This window comes from Leptodactylus fuscus, chromosome 3, assembly GCF_031893055.1.
Source record: "Leptodactylus fuscus isolate aLepFus1 chromosome 3, aLepFus1.hap2, whole genome shotgun sequence".
NCBI classification, from domain to species: Eukaryota; Metazoa; Chordata; class Amphibia; order Anura; family Leptodactylidae; genus Leptodactylus; species Leptodactylus fuscus.
In genome coordinates, this window is record NC_134267.1 from 206,348,609 (window position 1) to 206,363,115 (window position 14,507).

The 14,507-nt window shown below is 39.7% G+C and overlaps 1 protein-coding gene across 1 annotated transcript in view; it reads left to right on the top strand.

Annotated features, from left to right (window-relative positions):
- The first annotated feature begins 5,386 nt into the window (after positions 1 to 5,386).
- The window catches only part of TPO (thyroid peroxidase), a 127,596-nt gene continuing 118,475 nt past the window's right edge, over positions 5,387 to 14,507 (top strand). The window contains exons 1-3 of the mRNA XM_075269599.1: positions 5,387 to 5,443; positions 7,261 to 7,397; positions 10,055 to 10,184. Of these exons, the coding sequence (XP_075125700.1) occupies positions 7,286 to 7,397; positions 10,055 to 10,184 (242 nt within the window). The 5' untranslated portion in view covers positions 5,387 to 5,443; positions 7,261 to 7,285. The remainder of the gene's footprint in view (positions 5,444 to 7,260; positions 7,398 to 10,054; positions 10,185 to 14,507) is intronic.

Consider the following 14,507-nt stretch of genomic DNA (forward strand, 5'->3'; position numbering starts at 1 on the left):
TAGATTATACAGCCTGGTCATGGTTGGAAGGAAGGACCTACCTTATAGTACCTATTAAAGGGCTGTCCTAAATGTTTCCATACAGCCACCCCAGTGATCATTGCTAGAGAAGGTAATAGTACAGAGGATCCTTTCAAAAGGCCACAAATAGGGTTGAGCCAATCTTTTATTTCAGGATCGTTTTTAAAGTCCGATTTTCGATCATTTTCCAGCCGATCCTGATCATGAAATTTGCTCGATCACCGATCAAGATCCGATCTTTCCCGATCCCGAGCGCTCAACCCTAGCCACAAGTCCTTTAAGTGTTAGTTGCTATTTGGGGTGACTCTTTCCTGGCTACTATAAGACAGAACAGCCAAATTATGACAAAAAGACAAGAGTTTTTTGTAGTATAATGCAAACAAGACAATACAATATAAAAAGACAAAGGTCCTAGGCAGATAACTAGAAGTGTTTTTTCGAAGCGTACGTTGGGGCGCTGCAGGCAGACGCTGCACTGGGGCTCTACAACTTACATGGGTAGGCATATTATGGGTATTTTTCACTATGTTATTTACTGCTAAGCTTGTGACGTCAGGTTTACTTCTTCACTGGGCATATACATTTAGCCTAGTGTTGTGGAGGTAAGAGCGTAGCTTGTATATATGTAGTTATTTGTTACTAATTTGATTTGAACACTGCAACATGCTATTAACCCTTTGTTGCATTCTGCAGTATACACCACATGGATGGGTTATAGACCCGATGCCGTTATGCATGCATTGTATACCTGGTCACATGAACATCATGTCCTGTGTTTGCCAGTTTCTTTATATACTGTTTCACTCATGGGCATGGCATTTAACTACTACTATTGTGAGCGGTATTCCATATGGAGTCCCTTTGTAGTTATCTGACTAGCACCTTTGTCTTTTTATATCATATTGTCTTGTTTGTATTATACTAAAAAAATCTCTTGAACTTAATAAAAGTTTTATATTTTTCTAATTATTGTGTGGGGATTTTGAGTATCTCCTGCATGTTTTTTTTGTCACAAGTTGGCTGTTTTCGTATTCAGTGGGATACGCTATTGCGGTAGGGTATTTATGCTGGTTTCCAAACCATACCCACTTGTGATAGAAATATGCAGATATGCATCACATCGCGTCTACAAGCCAGTAGGCGGCGGTCAGCGGCGAAGCAAGGAGCTGACCTGTGGACGCAGATCTGAGTTGAAATCGGGACATACCTCCCTCCAACCGGGACCGCGGGACATGTCACCGGAATCGTAACGGTTGGGAGGTATAGCAGACATATTATAGACGTGTTATATGGAGACATATTATAGACATGTTATATGCAGACATATTATAGATATGTTATATGCAGATATATTATAGTATTGTTATATGCAGACATATTATAGACATGTTATATGCAAACATATTATAGACATGTTATGTGCAGATATATTATAGACGTGTTATATGCAGACATATTATAGACGTTATATGCAGACATATTATAGACATGTTATGTGCAGATATATTATAGTATTGTTATATGCAGACATATTATAGACATGTTATATGCAGACATATTATAGACATGTTATGTGCAGATATATTATAGTATTGTTATATGCAGATATATTATAGACATGTTATATGCAGACATATTATAGACATGTTATATGCAGACATATTATAGACATGTTATATGCAGATATATTATAGACATGTTATATGCAGATATATTATAGACATGTTATATGCAGACATATTATAGACGTGTTATATGCAGGCATATTATAGACATGTTATATGCAGACACATAATAGACATGTTATATGCAGATATATTATAGACATGTTATAAAAGAAATTTTCTGAGAGAAGTCCTCAGTAGTTGATACCTTTTTTAATGGCTAACTCAAAAAGTTTTTTGATGACATATTTCGAGCTTTCGGGACTACTATAAAGGTCCCTTCATCAGGATGGTATAACACAATGTCTGAAGGTAAATCAACTATACTGGATACAAATAAAGCACTGCCATCTAACATCAGTGCCCAGGAAAGAAGGGCCATAAAATCTCTGAGAAATAATAACGACATCATCATTAAACCAGCGGACAAGGGTGGCGCTATAGTCATGATGAACACATCAGACTACATACAGGAAGCACACAGACAACTGAATGACACACACTACTACTCCAAGTTGGATTCAGACCCCACAGTGGAATACTCCAAAAAACTAAAAACGGTGATCTCCGGTCTATCTGATGGAGCCAAAGGCCTAAGCAGCCTCATACCAGCAAGCCCTAGGACAGGGACTTTTTATATGCTTCCAAAACTGCACAAACCTGGGAACCCAGGGAGACCGATCATCTCATGTTTTGGGACTCTCACTGAACAAATCTCTGGATGGGTGGAGAGTATCCTCAAACCTTTAGTGAAGGATACAGCCAGCTACCTACAGGATACTACAGACCTATTAAACAAACTATCCACTATAGGTCCCCTTCCAGATGGAACCATCTTGGCCACCATGGATGTAGAATCCCTATACTCCAACATCCCACACCAGGACGGTATAAATGCCTGCCAGTTTTTCATGGAAAAGCGAGGTATGAACACTGAATCGGTGGTGAAACTGACAAAATTCATCCTCACTCACAATTACTTCTCCTTTGGTGACTGCATCTATTTACAACGGACCGGCACCGCAATGGGGAGCAAAATGGCGCCACAGTACGCTAATATCTTCATGGCCAAGCTTGAGAGTGACTTCCTATCCACCTGCACCACCAGGCCTCTGGCCTACTACCGTTTCATTGATGATATCCTAATCATTTGGACTGGGTCTGAACAACAGCTGAAAACCTTCCATGAACAGTTCAACCAGTTCCATCCCACCATCAACCTGACGCTCAATCACTCCTTCTCAGAAATAAACTTCCTAGACACAGTCATCAAGATACAGGACAACAAAATTGAGACATCACTGTATCGGAAGCCGATTGACCGCCCTACCTACCTAAGATGGGATAGCTTTCATCCGAAACACATAAAGAAATCCATTGTCTACAGCCAAGCCATCAGATACCATCGCATATGTTCAGACTCGGTGGACAGAGACAAGCACATTGGGGGCCTCAAAAACACATTCTTGAGGCAGGGCTACCATCCAAGAACAATTGATAACCAAATCACCAGGGCCACCAGAACACCAAGATCGGAGTTATTAAAATACAATACTAAACAGGAGAACACTCGGGTACCCCTGGTTGTCACATATAACCCCCACCTGGAGACGCTGAGAGGAATTACACGCAAATTACATCCACTGCTGCAAAAAGACAACCATCTAAAATCCATATTTCCAGAACCCCCTCTCCTGTGTTACAGACAGCCACCAAACCTCAGGAATATGGTTGTTAGCAGCTCACTGTCACCTGCAACTAACACAGGAACATTTCCATGTGGACAGAAGAGGTGCAAAACCTGCCCTCACATACTGACTACGGACAAAATAAAGATCCCGAACTCTGATCGACACTACAAGATCCCAGGTAACTTTACCTGCAGCACACCTAATGTAGTGTATTTGATATTGTGTACTAAGTGTCCTGAGGGCCTGTATGTAGGTGAGACAGGACAGTCACTTAGGATGAGGATGAACTCACACAGACATACAATTAGAGAGCAAAGAATGGACCTCCCGGTGCCAAAACACTTCTGTAATCAAAATCATAATATGACCCAGGATATGAAGATCCTGGTACTAAGGGGGAATTTCAGAGACAGAAGAGATCGCCTCATATGGGAATTTAAACTTATGAAGACCTTTCGCACTCTCCAACAAGGTTTAAACAGGGCCCAGGGTTTTATGGCCTTTTATAACCACTAGACACCACATCACTGATCAAAGAAGCCATAAACCCAGGGAACTTTCCTGTGAACTGATATATATGTGTTTTTTTTTTGTTTTTTTTTTAAACAGTTTATGTTCTGTTTTCCATCTATTTTGCATCTAACACTCCATTTCTCTGTATATATATGCCTACCTTCAGACATTGTGTTATACCATCCTGATGAAGGGACCTCTATAGTCCCGAAAGCTCGAAATATGTCATCAAAAAACTTTTTGAGTTAGCCATTAAAAAAGGTATCAACTACTGAGGACTTCTCTCAGAAAATTTCTTTCATTTCATATCCACTGGCTAACACGGTACAAGGATATATATTTTTTCTTTTACAGACATGTTATATGCAGATATATTATAGACATGTTATATGCAGACATATTATAGACGTGTTATATGCAGGCATATTATAGACATGTTATATGCAGATATATTATAGACATGTTATATGCAGATATATTATAGACATGTTATATGCAGACATATTATAGACGTGTTATATGCAGACATATTATAGACATGTTATATGCAGACATATTATAGACATGTTATATACAGACATATTATAGACATGTTATATGCAGACATATTCTAGACATGTTATATGCAGATATATTATACACATGTTATATGCAGACATAGCTAAATCTGTCTATTCTGAGAAGTATTCTACTCTCTGCAACTACCGTATAGTTAAAATGTATCACTGAAAGATGAAAAACATCATCTCAGCAAAGATGTGACATTGGTGGCAAAGGTGAGACTGTTGATGTGATCTATAGAAAAGCTTCGCACAAATTTGGGAAGGAACTCCAATTTCTCATGAAACAAATCCAAGACAGGCAGCAATTCACAATATATGGTTGTATGTACATGGTTATATATAGAGTATGGCAAAATCATGTTTTTTAAAAAGAACAAAGAAAAAAAAAAAAAAAACTTGTAATCTTGTGCTGCACAACTTAGGGAAAGGTAAAGAAAGATGCATCTGTAGAATGTTAAAGGGGTTGTCAAGACCCTACAGTTATGGATACTGAGTGATCCACAGTAGAGATGAGCGAGTAGTTATTGGTGTAAAAAAGCGCCAGAGACGGTGGGAGGGGCATCACATTTTTACTGCGTTTACCACATGGTTTTCAACCGATTACACCAATAACTATGCAGGGGAGGTATTCGATCGAATTCTACTCGCTCATCTCTAATCCACAGGATAGGTCATCAGTATCAGATTGGTCAGGGTCTGACATCCAGACTTGGGCAGCCAGAAGCTACACACAAGGTATACAGCTGGAATAAGGTCTACCCCCGTTCTCCATATACTGTATATAGCTTCTGGTCATGTACAGTGCAGTGTAGTTTTGTTTCCACTCACTGGAATAGGAGCACAGCTGCTTCCAACTATTCACATTGTATAAAATTATTATTTATTTATATTCATTTTTTTATTTTATTTTTTATTTCATTTAATTTTTTTTAGTTACAAACGAAAACCTGAAATTTATTTCCAATGAAACAGGTCAGAACAGGATAAAAAGGTAACGTGAAAAAAGAAACGCTAACATTTGTTCCCACATAATACACTACAATATACATATGCTGCACATATGAGCCGTCAGACGCTGGGAAAAAACATTGCTCATGCAAATGACTACCATATAAAGTTGATTTCAATTATGTTTTCGCATGGCCTTACATTGATCTCCACGGTAGGAAATATATCTTGCTGCCCATTACTTTCATAATTATGTCATCATAATAAGACATGCATTATTAACTCGCTAAAATATCTCTTTTTAATAGAAGACTCAGTTGGCGGCTAATAATTGTAGTCTGATCACTGGCAGTATACAAATGGTTTCTCTATACATTATATAGTTGGTAATTAACCATACATTAGCTTATCCGTCATAGCCATTATTCTTCCTGCTTGTGCTTACATGCTATACAAAGCCATTATATCGGCCACTTTTCAGTCTCTGTTACTGCTGCAATTTCTTTTCAGTCTCTACAATTTTATTGACAATCTAAACCAACCAAAAGCATCTATTCTGGGCTAGGAACTGCGCTAATTGTCCGCTAAGATGACATCTGTAAATGCTACAAAAATCACTATATAAGAGTTTCTATAAAATTTTACGATTTGACTGTTGCTAAACTAAGACAGCTCACAGTACGTATATGAATAGAGAAGGATAACACTTAAAGTAACAATTTGTTACATTGTGTATTTTATCTATTCCCTCTATATATACATAGAATTCAGAGATATTACGTTAGTTAGTTATTGCTTACTGTTAAAGGGACTCTATCATTGGATACCTTTTTTTTTCTGACTAACTCATAGGCTTTTCTTCACCTACCTTTAGATGTCTTCTCCGCACCACCATTTGGTAGAAATCCTGTTTTTCTTTGGTATGCAAATGAGTTCTCTCTCAGCACTGGGGGCGGTCCACAGCGCTCAAACAGCACTGGAGGTGTCCCCAATTCTGCGAGAGAAATGTCCAGTGCCACCTCTATCTTCTTCTGGAACGCCCTCTCCCTGCATCCTCTTCCATCCTTGGTTTCAATCTTCTAGGCATGTACAGTCAGTTCTACCATTGGGCCTCAGGCAATGCCAACTGCACATGCCCATGGCCACAAGAAAATGGCCTCTTACACCAGCTTACTGTGCAAGTGGCCATTTTCTTGTGGCCGCCGGCATGCGCAGTCAGCTCAGCCTGAGGCCCAATGGCAGAGCCAACTGCGCATGCCTAGAAGATTGAAACCCAGGACGGAAGAAGACGCAGGGAGAGGGCGTTCCAGAAGAAGATAGAGGCGTCGCAGGAGATTTCTCTCGCAGCATTGGGGACGCCCCCAGTGCTGCAAAAGTACTCATTTGCATACTGAAGAAAACCGTGATTTCCACAAAATGGCGGCACAGAGAAGACATCTAAAGGTAGTAGAAGAATACCCTTTCTTAAGGCTATGCCTACGTGTTAGTCAGAAAACATTGCACTTTAATGATGGGATCGCTTTAAGGTGTTCAAATAACACAAAAATGCTGTATAAATTTGGTATCACTGTAATTACGACAACGCTCAGAATGTAGGTAACATGTCAAATGTAAAAATAAAAACTCATATGAAATTGGCACAAATGCATCCCCCCCCCCAAAAAAAAACAAAAACATTCTGAATCTTGTTTTAGCTTCCCAGTCCGAATATTAAATGCCATCACTATAAAGTAGAATCGGTCCTGCAAAAAATAAGCCCTTCGAAAAAAAAAAAAAGAAAAATGAAATATAGGTGCGACGGGAAAGGGTTAATCGAAATAATGATTAGACTGAATCAAACTGTAATTTCTTCTTTTGCAGAAATTCAGACCAAAACGATAGAGACATGGCTGCCGCAGAACAAGGGAAGAAAATGAATATGAGAAGTGGAGAAGAATTGAATGTGGCGATGTGCGCTCTGAAGAATAATACAGACAAAACGTCTATTCAGCCCAATGGTAATTATTTCCATTATTTCTTTGTAATGAAAAATATGATCTAATTTAGAGCCCCGGTTTACCAGCTTCCTGTGACACAATACTGTAAGTAGCGATGTGTGAAGTTGGGATATAAACAGACTATGTAATAGCGAAGCTCAGGTCGGGAATCTTTATGCTTTTATTTTTAATCAAAAATATAAATAAATGAATCGACGATATTTCTATGGCAAATGACAGGTGGGAATGTTCTCATTTCTGTGCACTTAACAAAGTCAATTATTTCACACAACATATTTTTCTGCAACGTTAATGGATTTGTTCAATAACACTATAGAAAATATTTACCGTATGCATAATTAAATAACCCGCCACTGTGTGCTAACAATGTAATGCCTAAACACCTACAATCCCCCATACAACACAATACATACAATCTTACATTGTTTGCTCTAAGCGACATCTATTATGCTTTTGATCAGAAAGAAAAGCTCTTAAAATAGGAGGCTCAAGTTAAAATATCTGAAAAGGCCTCTGTCGCCATTAAAGAGATTAAATCCAGCTTATTCCCTATTCACTGTCACAATGATCCATAGAAATGTATGGAGCTGTAGCCTGACCTTGCGTCTCTCTTTTCAGATGGGGTGCAAGGGATGCCCATTCTTGGGATCCCTGGGGTCATGGTTCTACATTGTAACCCTTATGCTATGAATAGGGGATACATTGTATTCCTGGGGAAGTTAGCTCGGTAGAAGCAGCGGTGCAGGCACACACAGACAGAACAGGGACACAAAGGGTATGTTCACACAGTGGCAAATGGATTCCGCATGTGAACATACTGCGTCTATCCATGACGGAATTCCAATGCAGTGCACTGGCATCCCGTCACAGCATTCCGCTCCGGATTAGTCCCAACTTAATGGGCCTAATCGGGAGGGAGTCTTGTGCCGCGGAATCTGTGGCAAGATAGGGCAACTCGCTTTTTTTTCCACTACTAGCGAGCGGATCCCATTGAAGTCAAAAGGAGACATTTTGACAGACGGATTTTGGATGGATTCTGCGTCAAAATCCACTGCCAAAAAACTTCATGTGAACTAGCCCAAAATGTGCAGCAAACTGGATTATTTAGAGAAAAAAAAAAAAAAAAAAAAAACAGGAACATAAATAAACCTTAACTTCAGGCGGAAACAAAATAAATATCTGCTCGTCTGAGCAAGTAACTAAACAGAACAGATATCCTAACTATACATGTGGCTTACTTCCAGCCACTCGAACAAAACAGGAGCAGTATTATCTCACCAAACTCAGGGTTACAGGATCTACACCTGGACTGAGGCCTACACCAGATCTGCCCTGGACCACACATACGTCTGAAACCTGGGGCTGATATATCTGGACTCCAGAACTGTCTCCTTCTCACACTGATCAAACCCTTTTAAAGAGGACCTTTCATCACTTGGGGCACATGCAGTGTAATACAACACTATAAAGTCAACAGTGCACTGAATTCAGCACACTATGAACTTTCCCATTCTGTGCCCCCGGTGAAGAGCTATTGGTGCTGGTACCGTAGCTCTTCACTGTCTTCAGGGAGTTTCTGACAGTCAGTCAGGAACACCCTAGCTCACAGCAGCGTCTATAACGCTGTACTGTGAGAAGGGGCGTTGTTAGTCAGCCATGACGCTGAGTGGTGAGGAACGCCCCACTAGTACTCTTCTATGGGCAGGTACTATCGGGAGGAGAGGGAAGCGTTCCACACCGCTCTCAAAGTAAAGAGCTATAGACGCTGCCGTGAAGAAGGACGTACCTGACTGACTGTCAGGAACGCCCTTCTGACTTTGAAGAGCTACAGTACCGGGACCGATAGCTCTTCACTGGGAGCACAGAATGGGAAAGCTGATAGTGCACTGAATTCAGCGCACTGTTGGCTTTCTAGCAGTATATTACATCGCATGTGCCCCAGGAGGTGAAAGGCCCTCTTTAACTCAATGTAAACACAGAGTAAACTTTGTTTGTTCACCCACTAAATAACCCTAGAGACTGTATGGAAACATAAAATCACTTCTAGATACATGTTTTTGCTTTATCAGAAGGCAGCCTGAAGAGCTCATTTGTAGTTTACAAGAAGTATTTCAAGAAAATTTAAAGGGGCTGTTCAGGATTTTGAGCAAACTCAGGGGTGGATGGAGTGGGTGTGAAACAAACAAACAAAAAATTACCTATCCCCATGCGATGCTGTTCAGTGACTGACCCTTTTTTTAATTTATGATGCTTACTTGTATGGCGCCATCATATTCCGCAGCGCTTTACAGACATTGTCACTGTCCCATATAGAGCTCACAATCTACAGTCCCTATCAGTATGTCTTCAGTGTGTGGGAGGAAACCCACGCAAACACGGGGAGAACATACAAACTCCTTGCAGATTTTGTCCTTGGTGGGATTCAAACCTAGGACTCCAACGCTGCAGTGCTGGTGGTTACAGTGTGAACCTAGTGTTAATTTTTGTAGTATTTGCAGACTAATAGATCAATGCATAATACTGGGATTTGCGGTTCACGTCGTTCCTTTTCTTCTCCAAAATGTTAAAAATATAATGACATCCCATATAGTACCACAATGTGCTTATACAAATAATACTGTAATTTAGTTTAATAACGGAATCCATTTATTTTTTAGAATTATTTCATCACATTATCAATATTGTTGCCAATACGACCGGTTGTGTTGCCTCATACAATCCGCCATCTTGTACAAATACTTGCCAGGATTTGAAGTACAGATTAATCACAGGAGCCTGCAACAACAGGTGAGTGGCAGCCATGTCTATCAATAGGATAACTGAAGAAAGACTCCCACTGCATGTAAAACATAGTCATAGGGTGCCTATGTTGTAATTTATATTTCTTTATATTTATATGAGACATTCAATTGTATATGTCAGGTTATTCCTGTTACCCTGTCTGAGAGCAGGATATGATAGAGGAGAGAAGCTGAGCTCTGTGATATATAGGGTTATATGATATAGGAGAGAAGCTGAGCTCTGTGATATATAGGGTTATATGATATAGGAGAGAAGCTGAGCTCTGTGATATATAGGGTATATGATAGAGGAGAGAAGCTGAGCTCTGTGATATATAGGGTTATATGATAGAGGAGAGAAGCTGAGCTCTGTGATATATAGAGTTATATGATAGAAGGAGAGAAGCTGAGCTCTGTGATATATAGGGTTACATGATAGAGGAGAGAAGCTGAGCTGTGTGATATATAGAGTTATATAACAGAGGAAGAGATGCTGAGCTATGTAATAAAAAGGTTTATGTAATAGAGGAGAGAAGCTGAGCTCTGTGATACATAGGGTTATATGATAGAGAGAGTGAAGCTGAGCTCTGTCATATATAGGGTTATATGATAGAGGAGAGAAGCTGAGCTCTGTGATATATAGGGTTATATGATAGAGGAGAGAAGCTGAGCTCTGTGATATATAGGGTTATATGATATAGGAGAGAAGCTGAGCTCTGTGATATATAGGGTTATATGATATAGGAGAGAGGCTGAGCTCTGTGATATATAGGGTCATATGATAGAGGAGAGAAGCTGAGCTCTGTGATATATAGGGTTATATGATAGAGGAGAGAAGCTGAGCTCTGTGATATATAGGGTTACATGATAGAGGAGAGAAGCTGAGCTGTGTGATATATAGAGTTATATGATAGAGGAGAGAAGCTGAGCTCTGTGTTATATAGGTTATATAATAGAGGAGAGAAGCTGAGCTCTGTGATATATAGGGTTATATGATAGAGGAGATAAGCTGAGCTCTGTGATATATAGGGTTATATGATAGAGAGAGAGAAGCTGAGCTCTGTGATATATAGGGTTATATGATAGAGGAGAGAAGGTGAGCTCTGGGATATATAGGTTATATGATAGAGGAGAGAAGTTGAGCTCTGTGATATATAGGGTTGTATGACAGAGGAGAAGAACTAATCTCAGTGATATATAGGGTTATATGATAGAGGAGAGAAGCTGAGCTCTGTGATATATAGGGTTATATGATAGAGGAGAGAAGCTGACCTCTGAGATATATAGGATTATATAATAGAAGAGAGAAGCTGAGCTGTGTGATATATAGGGTTATATGATAGAGGAGAGAAGCTGAGCTCTGTGATATATAGGGTTATATGATAGAGGAGAGAGGCTGACCTCTGAGATATATAGGATTATATAATAGAAGAGAGAAGCTGAGCTGTGTGATATATAGGGTTATATGATAGAGGAGAGAAGCTGAGCTCTGTGATATGTAAGGTTATATGATATAGGAGAGAAGCTGAGCTGTGTGATATATAGGGTTATATGATAGAGGAGAGAAGTTGAGCTCTGTGATATATAGGGTTATATGATAGAGGAGAGAAGCTGAGCTGTGTGATATATAGGGTTATATGATAGAGGAGAGAAGCTGAGCTCTGTGATATATAGGGTTATATGATAGAGAGAGAAGCTGAGCTGTGTGATATATAGGGTTATATGATAGAGGAGAGAAGCTGAGCTGTGTGATATATAGGGTTATATGATAGAGGAGAGAAGCTGACCTCTGTGACATATAGGGTTATATTAAGCTGAGCTCTGTGATGTGTGCTATGCTGTTTCCATAACTCCCATAGAAGAGAATGTAAGCTACCTATACAGAGATACCACAGCCTAGTGAGCTATACTGTTTCTGTAACTCCTATTTCCCTGTATGGTGTAGAACAGATGACTGCAGCAATGCTATTCTCAGCTCAGCCATGGGAAAAAACTCTTTTAAGGTTCAGATTAGCAGCAAATCTGATGGATATGGTGGCCGCCAGATAAACAGTATATGTATATTGTTAGTGCTGCTTTAGTTTAGTGTCTCTAAAGTTAAATGTTCTATTAACCTTTCCTTTTCCCTAAAGCTATGGTTTGCCTAGAATAATAAAAATAAAATAAATTTACATTTAGTAATGTCTTGTGAGAGAGTGAAAGCCGCTACTCCAGAAAATGTTATGTTACCGTGATTTGTGGAAATGAAGGCAGATATGATATGTCAATTACATTTCAGTCTGGAGACCTCCTGGCATCAGAAAATAAGATGGCATATAATATTCATATTACCATTATAGCAGGGTCAGGCTTTCCAGGTACCACCTGCTGTATCTTACTATTATGGAGCACATTCAGTCTTTACTCAGCTTCGGCACACAGTATATACCAATTTAGCCCTGGTGGTGGTATTTCCAATGTCCAGTCCTTAATGCCAGCAACTGGTCAATTTTTTGAGAATTTTTTTCTTCAATATTGCTATTTATTTAATGCTCAGAATTTCCTTAAAGCTGCCTTGTAATGCACAAGTTTGCATAATATTTGTATTTTCGACAATATTTGCAATTCCATAATTTGCATACATTTTTACGACTGAGCGCTGTCAATAAGCCTCGATACACAGCCAAGTCTCCTTAATGAGAACCAGTACACCATCCACCTAAGGAGTCTCAAGTAATCTCCAAGCCGGCAAGTCATTATTTCTATCCACAGCAATGTATCTCAGCAGTGGCAGCATTGGGCATGTCAACTAGAAATATGGAAAACATTATGAGAGTCATAGAAAAAAACACAATGCATCTCACATCAGTGGGGCACCATAACATACAATATAGCGAAGGGGGTCAGGACTCATTGAAATATCTGGAGGGAAGCTGAAATCCTAAGATCAGAAAACCCCTTTAATGATATATATCACTATGGATGTATTTTTTGCCATCCAGATTTTACCTATAGTTTTGCTTTTGTAAATGGGAATGGAATTTGCACTTCTTACTGTATTTTTGTATCACGCTGTCTGATATAATATAATGTGATAGAGATTATTAGGGGCAGGATAACGTCACTGGAGAATATACAGGTGTAGCCAGACTTAACTGATCTCCATCTGGTTTATATATAGTTAACCTATGAAATTTTTCACAAAACCAATTCTGTTCAGACCCCAGAGTATAATAGGTGGAGGCCGAGGGTTGGTGTTGAAAAATAACTAACAGTTATACTCGCCTTTCCTCACTCCTTCTGGGGAACCTCACAATGTCTGATGCTTACTCTTTGGCCTCTTCTGTCCTTCTGGGGTCTGCGTGTTGCATGTGACCACTGATGTCCAATCACATGTCTCAGTGATGACCGCGTACTGAGATGAGATCCTCAGAACCCTTATGAGACCATATACTGGTGCGGTTGACCCTGGGTTCCTCCAAATGCAGGACAATGCAAGACCTCATGTGACCTCATTGAAGTTATAGACTGGTCCACCCATTCCCCAGCCCTAAATCTGATTGAGCACATCTGGGACATCATGTCTCGCTCCATCCACCAATGTCATGTTGCACCACAGACTGTTCAGGAGTTGGCAGATGCTTTAGTCCAGGTCTGGGAGGAGATCCCTCAGGAGACCATCTGCAACCTCATCAGGAGCATGCCCAGGCGTTGTAGGGAGGTCATACAGACACGTGGAGGCCACACACACTACTGAGCCTCATTGAGTAGGACATTTAAGGACATTTAAGGACATTACATTAAAGTTGCATCAGGCTGTAGTGTGGTTTTCCACTTTAATGTTGGAGGTGACTCCAAATCCAGGCCACCATTGGTTACTAATTTGATTTCCATTGATGATTTTTGTGTGATTTTGATGTCATCACATTCAACTTTGTACAGAACAAAGTATTCAATGAGAATATTTCATTTATTCAGATCTAGGATGTGTTATTTGAGTGCTCCCTGTATTTTTTTGAGCAGTGTATTATAGCTTAGACATCCTCCTGCGGTTCTACGAAGCTGTAAGTAGATTTCTATTACGATCTGGGTTCATAGAATTACATGAGGTCAGTACTTGGAGGCCATAACATGGATGCTAATATATGGCCACACTGTGTCACTTCAAAGCCGGATCTTACTCCAAAACTCTCCGAAAACTTTAGCGTAATATTATGTCTGGGGTAATTAGCCGAAGTAATATTACCGTGCACAGTATCTCGGTTATTATTTATGCACTCTGCTGCTAATGAAATGAAAGGCATTACTCAGCATCCCATAATGACATTTCTAAACAATAAGCTCATTTTTT